This window comes from Galeopterus variegatus, unplaced genomic scaffold, assembly GCF_000696425.1.
Source record: "Galeopterus variegatus unplaced genomic scaffold, G_variegatus-3.0.2 Scaffold2979, whole genome shotgun sequence".
NCBI lineage: Eukaryota > Metazoa > Chordata > Mammalia > Dermoptera > Cynocephalidae > Galeopterus > Galeopterus variegatus.
This window is the reverse complement of record NW_007729090.1, coordinates 244,040-254,475: the sequence shown is the minus strand read 5'-3', so window position 1 is coordinate 254,475 and position 10,436 is coordinate 244,040. Positions and strand designations below refer to the sequence as shown.

General features: G+C 39.5%; 1 protein-coding gene across 1 annotated transcript in view; it reads left to right on the top strand.

The window, feature by feature from the left end:
* Positions 1 to 1,976: 1,976 nt before the first annotated feature.
* The window catches only part of TUBGCP5 (tubulin, gamma complex associated protein 5), a gene marked incomplete at its 5' end in the record, with an annotated part of 39,144 nt that continues 30,684 nt past the window's right edge, over positions 1,977 to 10,436 (top strand). The window contains 2 exons of the mRNA XM_008583620.1: positions 1,977 to 2,030; positions 2,152 to 2,260. Coding sequence (XP_008581842.1) covers positions 1,977 to 2,030; positions 2,152 to 2,260 — 163 coding nt within the window. The remainder of the gene's footprint in view (positions 2,031 to 2,151; positions 2,261 to 10,436) is intronic.

Below are 10,436 nucleotides of genomic sequence, written 5' to 3'. Positions count from 1 at the left end.
CGGCTGGCTCCGGTCCACAGCCCAGCCGCGCTCGGTCCCACCGCCCGCGGAGCGTGCAGCCCGGCGGCGGCCCCGGGGGTGGGTGGTACGCTGGGGACACCCGCAGCGAGCACGCGCTCCTGCAGGGCGGGTCCGTGTCTGTCCCGTCCCGGTGCCCACTGCACTTAGAGCAGTGCGTTGCACATCAAAAATCATTTTTTGAGTTATGGGTCAATGAGTTTTTAGAGCAAAATATGCTCAAACCCTGTTTAAATTGTATTCCCATTGACTGACCTTCCCGGCTTGAGCCACTGCAGGTGTCCTTTTCTCTTTTTCTGTCACGAAACGTTGGATGATTTTTACTGTTTGTCTCCTATACCTCCATTTTCAGCTAGAATATTAAGTTATATTCCAGCCCCTCGATCAGTTCCTGGCACATAGTACACCAGGTTACCTAGTATGATTTCTAATGCAATTTATCTTGCAATTAGTGTTTAAAGATTTATACAGTTTAGATAGATCGCCTGTTTTTTAAATGGGAGATGTAAGTTAGACAATACTTTTATGATCACTACCCATGATGGAATTGTTACTAAAACAATGTTAATCCGTGTTAATATTCTACCTGGTTAATTTCAGTAAAAATCTTCTTTAACAGTGAACAGTTTTTCAAAATCTGTCGTTTTTAATGATCATAGACGTTAAGCGCCCACATGGTTTAGAGGGCTTTCAGAATCATTGAAAGCATGGCAAGTTTCTGAAATAATAAACTCAGTTCTTAAATATAACTTATAAGAGTGTGTGAAATAGATCACATAACGCAGAAACTTAGCTGTATCCCAAATAATTTTTCTATTAATATTTTTAAATGGCAGTAGGCAGGTGGTTATCATTTTAGAGTTGGGAGAGACGTTAGAAGTTACTATCTCCTTTTACAGTTTGAGAAACTGAGTTATGATAGGTAAAATGGTGTTCCACTCAGCCATTTACTGGGATAGAATTAGATGTGTTGTTAAGTAGTGTAATTTACTTCTAAGTGCAGATTGCTGACTTTGATACTAAAAAATGGAAGAATTGAGAAGCTGTGCTGTAATTTTATGATGCTTTAATCCATCAGAAAAATGAGCAGTTCATGTTTACATTTTTAAAATTTATGACCATGTTCTAGGTCCTAGAAATTCAGAAATGAGTAAGATATAGCTTCTATCTTTAAGACAGTGACAAAAGTTCATTACAGTGTGATAGGGGTTCTTAATCTGAGGGCTTGAAGATAGAATTCAGGTATTTGTGAATTTGGATGAGAAAAAAATTACAGTAACCTCTAACTGAAAAGTAGCATTTCCTTTAATTATGAATGAAAGCAACAAACCACAGTAGTATTAGCCTACCTATGGCTTTGTCATCAGTAGAAATCACATATTATTTTCACATTGTATTATAGTTGTTGCAGATTTTTCTATATATTGTTTACTGTTACTTTAATGGTAGTTATTGGACCCACTGGTAGGTATTATGTAATGCTTTAATAAAGAAATACCTATATTTATTACTATATCACAGACTTATAAAAATATTTGGCAACTATATTTTGGTATACTTGGTTTCCTTTGAATTTCATTTTATGCATTTAAAAACATTCAGAGAAGGGGTTCTTACGCTTCACTGGGCCTCACATAAAAAACAAAAAGAGTAGAAACATCTGTTGTAGAATGTGCTATGCTGGACTTAGACCCAGGACCTTATGGGAAGACAGAGGAGCCAGAGGACCGGGTTGGGAGGTTCAGGATGCCCCTGTGTCATGAGGAAGGGATGTTTGACCAGTCTCTGAGACATGGTAATTGTTTGCCTGCCTGATGGTGGAGGTAATGAGAGGAGAGGTGCACTCTGGAAATATGTAGCCAAGTAAAGGGTGTATGGGAAGGTGTCGAGGACTGTGAGATGAGTCTACCTAGCCATGTGACAAAATTGGCATAAGAATTGCATTTTCTCTTTATTAGATTTCATCGTTTCTTGGATGTCAACAGCCACAAAATAGAAAAGACAATAGAAGGGTAAGTCAGTTTTATGTGTATGTGTGTGTATATATATATTCAGAAATATATGTCTTTTCTTGTAGACCTTTCTGTTAATATAGCTTTATAGCTATCAGTTGATTTTTTTAATATATTTTAGAATTTATGAAAAATTCATCATTCATTCTGATCTCAACAAAGCTCTTAGTTGGAAGAGATTAACTGAGGAGTTTCTGAATGCATCACTTCCCAGCATAAAGAAAGTAAAGGTATGCCTTCAATTATGAGATCTGCATTGTTCCAATCTGATTATTGTCACCTTGTTTCTGTTAATATTTAAACCTTCAGTCTATTTCAGTGTTGTCCACTGGCTAGAGCAGGATCTCCTAGAACTTGACTTAAATATTGCCATCAAACCAAGTGGTCTCTGGGCTTATGATGAAAGAAAGAGTGTGTTCTTGTTTACTCATTTTCTTGCCTCAGACCTTGCTGTGGAAATAGAGATCAGAGATTGGCACAAATAATAGCACTGTCTGGATACCTTAAAACTCAAATGACTTCTCAGCGCTTGTTAGTAATAACTGCCTTTACATGCTTGCTAAATGCCAGGTACACTTTGATATTGTGTCAGGGACCCCCCCAAAACCATCCTTAGGCACAGTGTTTCTCTAGAATTCAAAAAAAGCTATTATCCTCACTGTTATGGTGAGGATACAGATTAAAATTAGAAAAGGGAGAAGGTACATAGAGCAAAGTCCAGGAGAAACCAAACACAAGCTTCCAGATGTCCCTCCCCAGTGGAGTTGCACAGGGATGCACTTAATTCTTCCAGTAACGGTGTATGGCACACATGTTGCAACCAGGGCAGCTCACCTGAGCCTTGGTGTCCAGGGTTTTTATTGGGGGTCAGTTACATGGGCAGGCAGTACCCATGTGGCTGACCTTAGTTACTCAGTCTGCAGCCCCCCCTCCCCAGATCAAACTGAGGGCCTCAGGCATATGAGAACAGGCATTCACCCTAAGTTACATTGTTACTATAAACTGTCTGATAAAAGTGATACAGCATAGCCCATGGCCTCTGGCATATAAAAACACCCTTCTCAGGATGGTATTGCAAGGGTTCAGAGGTTATGTCCCAGGACCCGTATCAAGGGTCAGTCCTGAAGACCTCTGGGATGTTCCGGGTTTGGGCAACCCAGGCTTTCCAAATTAACCCTTTACCCCACACCTGTATTCACTCATTTAATCCTCACAGTAACCTTTGGGGAGTATTCTATATTTATAGGCTTTCTCTTTGAAGACCACTTTGGTCTCTTTAAAGACCACTGTGGGAATTGGTGCCTTAAGGAATAGAGCTTCAGATAACTTTTTAAAATTTTCAGTCAATGTAAGGAAAGGTATTTCTGGAAGGAGAGAACTGCACTGTTATGAATCCATACCCTGAGGAGTAAAAATGTGTTTCTGTGCACTGTTCCTACAAGGACCACTTGGGTAGAGAAAGCAAATCTCTTTTAGATACCTTCTTGATTCATTTTATATAGTTTTCTGGGTAAACTGTAGAACTGGATAGTTTAGACTCTATGACACCATAATATTAATAATAAAAATACCGGCAAGCATTTTTAGAGCACTACTCTGTGCCAGGTACTGTTTGTTCTATAAAGACCATTTTGAGTAAGTACTATTATTATCTCCATTTTGGCAAGGCAAATGACTTAATCTCGGTTTAACTTGTACCAATTAAAATACCTATGTTGTGTAAGGACAGTTAAGTGAAACTGTGTGTGTCACTTCTGATTCCTGCTCTGACCTTTCGTTGTTATCTGTGGTCGTTTTCTGTACACTCTCAGCAGTGGACTCCCTGGGCACAGTGAGACCACTCTCCCTTGCTCTGCTGTGACACATCCTACTTCTTACCTGCGTTGCTCTTCTCCTTTCTCCTGCCTAAGGAATCTCACTCACTTTTTAATATTAAACTCAAGTATTGTCTTGATGCGTATTGGGTCCTCATATTTGACTTCTTTGTTGTGTTTGTTATTGTTCTTTTAACATGTGGCTTTTACAAGTGTAGGGCTCTGTGTCTGATTTGTTCCTAAGGCAGCTAGAACATAGTAGATAATACGTATTTGTTGAAGAACTAAATACATCTGTGCAGCCCTTCCTGCTTCGCTGTTCTTCTCTGTCCTCAGCTCCCACCCCACTTCCTCGAGGCAGAATTGGTTACTTTTTTTTCGCTGTGGCATCTTAGACGCATCTGTTGTAGCGTCACAATAACTTCACCCTTTTTTCCAGCTTTATTGATATATAACTTACATACCATAAAATACATCCATTGTGAATGTACAGTTCACTAATTTTTAGTGAATGCAGTTATACAGCCATCACCACAACCCAGTTTTGGAACATTTTTACTATCCGGATGTTGCCCTCAAGTCCATTTACCGTCAGTGCCCACTTCTACCCCAACCCCAGACAACTACTGATCTGTTCTCTGTATTTATAAGTTTGCTTTTTTCTGGACAATTCATATAAGTGAGATCATACAATGTGCAGTCGTTTGTGTCTGTCATCTGTTACTTGCTGCAGTGTTCTTGAGATTTATTCATGTTGTAGCATTTGTCTGTATTCCACTCCTTTTTGTGTTGTTGAACAGTTTTCCATTGTATGGATATGCTGCATTTTGTTTATTCACCAGTGGATGACCTTTAGATTGTTGCCAGTTTTGGGCTATTATGAGTAAACTGCTATGAACATTCTCATACAAGCTTTATGTGGACACATGTCTTCATTTCTCTTTGGTAGATTTCTAGGAGTGAAATTGCTAGTTAATATGGTAAACTTAGATTTAACCTTTTAAGGAGCTGTCAGTTTTGGGCTATTATGAGTAAACTGCTATGAACATTCTCATACAAGCTTTATGTGGACACGTGTCTTCATTTCTCTTTGGTAGATTTCTAGGAGTGAAATTGCTAGTTAATATGGTAAACTTAGATTTAACCTTTTAAGGAGCTGTTGAAACTAAAATGTTTCCTAAAGTGGTTGTATCATTTTATATTCCTACTTGCCCTAATTAATTGTTGTATATGTTCTGGGGAAAGGGTGTAACTTAAGGGTTCCAGTTTTCCAGTTTCTCTTTTTTTTTTTGGTGGTTGGCCAGTACAGGGATCTGTATCCTTAACCCTGGTGTTACAACACCACACTCTAACCAATTGAGCTAACTGACCATCCTTAGTTTCTTGCCCACACTTGTTATTGCCTGTCATTTTGATTATAGACATCCTAGAGAGTATGTACAGTCATGTGCCACATAACAACATTTCAGTCATCAATGGACTGCATATACAGTGGTGGTCCCATAAGATTATAATGGCTATACCATATAGCCTAGGTGTGTAGTAGGTTATACCATCTAGATTTGTTGTAAGTATACTGTGTGATGTTCACACAACAATGAAATCACCTAATGATGCATTTCTCAGAATGCATCCCTGCTGTTAAGTACATGACTGTATTAGTATCTCATAGGGTTTTGATTTACATTTCCTTAATACATAATGATGTTGAGCATCTTTTCATGTGCTTTTTAGCCATTCTTATATCTTATGTGGTATCCATTCAAGTCTTTTACCCATTTTCTTTTCTTTTCTTTTACCCATTTTCTTTTCACAGTTCTGGAAGTTGTGAAGTCCAATATCAAGGCACTAGCAGATTTGGTGTCTGGTGAGGGCCAGTTGTTTGGTTCATAGATGGAGCCTTTTTGCTGTGTCCTCACAGGTGAAAGGCACAAGGGGTCTCTCTGGGGCCTCTTTTGTAAGGGCACTAATCCTCTTCATGAGGGGTCCACCCTGATGACCTAATTACCTTCCAAAGGCTTCACCTCCTGATATCATCACTTTAGAGGTTGGATTTCAACTTATTAATTCTGAAGGGGACACAAACATTCAGACTATAGCATCCTCCAACTTCATTCTTTTTAAAAATGTTTTGTCTGTTATAGACCCCTTGAATTTCTGTGCATATTTTAGGACCAGCTAAATGTCTACAGAAAGCCTGCTGGGATTTTGTTAGGAATTGTGTTGATCTGTAGATCAATTTGGAAAGTATTACCATCAGTCATGCGTTGAATTGTGTCCTCTAAAAAGATATGTGGAACTCCTATGGCCCAGTACCTGTGAGTGTGACCTTATTATAGGGTCTCTGATGATGTGATAAAGTTAAAATGAAGTCATGCTGGATTAGGGTGGGCTCTAATTTCATAACTAGCGTTATCAAGAAGAGGGAAATTGGGACAGAGTCATACACAGAGAACATTGTCTGATGACAGAGGCAGAGACTGGAGCAGTGCTGCTACAGGCCAAGGAATGCCAAAGATTGCCAGCAACCACCAGAGCAAGGAAGAGACAAGGAAGTTTTCTTCCCTAGAACCTTCAGAGGGAGCATGGCCCTGTCAGTACCGTGATCTCAGACTCCCAGCCTCCAGAACTGTGAAAGAGTGAATTCCCTTTGTTTTTGAGCCACCCAGTTTGTGGTCTTTTGTTACAGCAGCCCTTGGAAGTAACACATAATTTTATCAATATTAAGTCTTCCAATCCGTGAGTATGGAATATCTCTCCATTATATTTAGGTCTTCTTTAATTTTTCTCAGTAATACTGGTCTCACAGGATGAGTTTAGAAGGGTTCCCTCTACTTCTACTCTATAGAAGAGATTGTAAAGAAATGGTACCATTCCTTTCTTAAATATTCAGTAGAGGGCCGAGCCCGTGGCGCACTCAGGAGAGTGCAGCGCTGGGAGCACAGCAGCGCTCCCGCCGTGGGTTCGGATCCTATATAGGGATGACCTGTGCGCTCACAGCGCTCACTGGCTGAGCACAGTGCGGCCGGTCTCAAAAAGGACAAAAAAAAATAAAATGTTCAGTAGAATTCACCAGTGAAACCATCTGGGCTTGGTGCCTTGTTTTGGAAGATTAATTGTTAATTCAGTGTCTTTAATAGATATAGGTGTGTTCAAAGATCTCTTAGTCCTTTTGGTAAATAGTGTCTTTTAAGCAGTAGATCCCTTTCATCTAAGTTTTCAAATTTGTGGAAATAGAGTTATTAATAATACTTCTCTGTTATCCTTTTTAATGCCCACGGGGTCAGTAGTGATGGTCCCTCTTTCATTTTGGATTTTAGTAATTTACGTCTTTCTCTTTTTTTGTGGTTAGTGTGGCTAGAGATTTATCAGTATTATTAACTTTTTCAAAGAACCAGCTTTCGGTTTCATTGGCTTTATTATTTTTTGTTTTCAATTTCATTGATTTCTGTTCTAATTTTTATCATTTCTTTTATTCTGCTTACTTTGAATTTAATTCTTCTTCTTTTTCTACTTTCCTAAGATGGAAGCTTATATTATTGATTTTAGATCTTTCTTTTTTCTAACATATGCATTCAATGGCACAAATTTTCCTCTGAACATTACTTTCGCCACATCACACAAATCTACTGCCATTCATTTAACTTATTCATAAGCTAAAATCATGGAGTGCATTCTGTTATTATTTTGAAAACTGCTTATTAGTAGATCAACTAAGAATAAGAAAAATAAAAGATTTTATTTTGCCTTCATTTTTTTCCTTCTGTAATACTCTTTCTCTCTTTATGTAAGTCCAAACTTCTGACCTTTATCATTTTCCCGTCTCTGAAGGATTTTTTTTCATGTTTCTTGCCAGGCAGGTCTACTAACAACAAATTCCCTCGATTTTTGTTTGTCTGAGAAAGTACTTATTTTTCCTTCACCTTTAAAGGATAATTTTGCTGGATGCAGAATCCTAGGTTCATGGGGGTTTTTTTCTTTCAACACTTTGAATCTTTGTCTCTTTTTCACTTTCATGACTCTGAAGAGAAGTCTGATGTAATTCCTATCCTTGCTCCTCTACAGGTAAGGAGCTTTTTCCCTCTGACTTTCAAGATATTCTCTTTTTCTTTGGTTTTCTGTAACTTAAATATGATATGCCTAAGTGTAGATATTTTGGTATATATCCTCTTCAGTGTTCTCTGAGCTTCTGTGGTTTGGTGTTTGTCTTTAACTTTGGAAAAGTCTGACATTATTACTCCAAATATTTCTTCTGTTCCTTTCTCTCTTTCTTCTCCTGATATTTTCATTATGTGTATGTTATACCTCTTAAAATCATTCCACGGTTCTTGTATATTCTATTCAGCTTTTTTCACTCCTTTTTCTCTTGCTTTTCAGTTTGGGAAGATTCTGTTGACACGTCTTCAAGCTCACTGATTGTTTCCTTGTCCATGCCCATTTACTGATGAGCCCGTCAAAGACATACTTCATTTCTGTTACCTTCTTTTTGATTTGTATTGCTTCCTTTTGATTTTTTCTTTGAGTTTCCATCTCTTTGCTTACATTACCTATCTCTTCTTGCTTGTTATCCACTTTTTCCATGAGAGCCCTTAATATATTAACCGTAGTTATATGTTCTGAGTCTGATAATTCCAGTGTCCCTGCCACATTAGTCCATTTCTGTTGTTATAACAGAATACCTGAAACTGGGTAATTTATAAAAAACAGAGGTTTATTTTGCTTATGATTCTGGGACAGCTGCATCTGGCAGGGGCCTCAGGCTGCTTCTACTCATGGTGGAAAATGGCACGTAGCTGGTGGGTACAAGCAGATCATATGGTGAGAGGAAGCAAGAGAGAGAAGGGGAGATGCCAGAGTCTTTTTAAACAACCAACTCTCATGGGAACTAATAAAGCAAGACCTCACTCATTACCCCCACCCACCAGGGAGAGCATTAATCCATTCGTGAGGGATCTGCCTCCATGACTCATTAAACAGCTCCAAACCCTGTCACATTGGGACCAGATTTTCACATGATTTTGGGGGTGACAACACATCCAATCATTCCATCCCTGGTCCCCCAAAATTCATGTTGCATATATAATATAAATATATATATATTATATATAATATATATAATACATATAAAATATAATCATTCCATCCCAACAGTCCCAAAAGTCTTAGCTTGTTCCAGCACCTACTTAAAAGTCCAAAGTCTCATCTGAGACCAAAGGCAAGACTTTCAGCTGTGAACCTGTAAAAATCAAACACCAGTTTATCTACTGCCAAGATAAAATGGTGGAACAGACATTGGGTACACATTCCCTTTCCAAAAGAGAGGAATAGACCAGAAGAAAGGAGAAACAGGCCCCAAACAAGTCCAAAACCCAGCAGGGCAGACGTTAAATCTTAAAGCTCCAAAATAATCTCTTCTTTGACTTCAAATTCTACATCCTGAGCACAGTGGGGCATCTGGGCCCCCAGAGCCTCAGGCAATCCTGCCACCTGGCTCTGCTGGGAGCAGTCCACTGGGCTGCATTGGTGCCTGCAGCTTTTCCAGGCTTGGGTTGCATGTTGCCAGTGGTCCTACAGTTCTGGGGTCCTGGCGGCAGCCCCACTCCCTTAGCTCTACTAGCCATTTCCTTGGTGGAGGCTCTCTATGGGGTTCCAACCCCACATTCCTGCTTGGCGTTGCTGTAGTAAATGGCCTCCTCAGCAGCTCCACCCTTGCAGCAGGTCTCTTCCTGGGCCCCCAGGCTTTTCCAGACATCCTCTGAAATCTGGTGGAGGCTGCTACGCCTTCACTGCTCTCAAGTTCTGCCAGCCTGTAAATTTAACACCATGTGGACACCACCAAGGTTTCTGACTTATGCTCTCCAGAGCTGCTGCATGAACCACACTTGGGGCTACTCGAGGCAGGGCAGCTCCACCCAGAGCGGCTGGCATGCAGGGAGCAGGTTCCCAAGGGCAGCAGTGCCCCAGGTCTGTCCTCTGGAACAATTCGGCCCTCCTAGGCCTCCAGGTCTGTGATGGGAGGGGTGCTCTTCCAGACTTCTGAAATTCCTTCAGGGCCTTTCTCCCATTGTCTTAGCTGTTAGCATCTGGCTGCCTCATCACTATGCTGATGTCTTTAGCAACCAGTCTATCTGCTGCACCCTTGCATTTTTCTCCTGAAAGGGCTCTCTCATTCTTTACCACATGGCCAGGCTGCAGATTTTCCAAATCTTTACACTCTGCTTCCCTTTTAAATTCTGGCTTTATATAATGCCTTTGTTACCATGACTCAGCATAGGCTGTTACAAGTAGCCATGCAGTATTGTAATGATGAATAAGCTAACTATACTGATCTAACCATCACACATTCTACACAATTATTGAAAATCAACGTAGTATCCCACGTATATATATAATAAAAAAAATGTCAAAGGATAACAGGTGTTAGCAGGGATGTGGAAAAAAGTACACTTGTATATTGTAGTGGAAATGTAAATTGGTACAACTGCCATGAAAAAGATTATGGATATTTCTCAAAGATTATAATTTAATTTGCCTCAAAATATTATAAACACTAAAAATTAAAATTTTAAAAAATTCAAAACTTTTTTAAAAG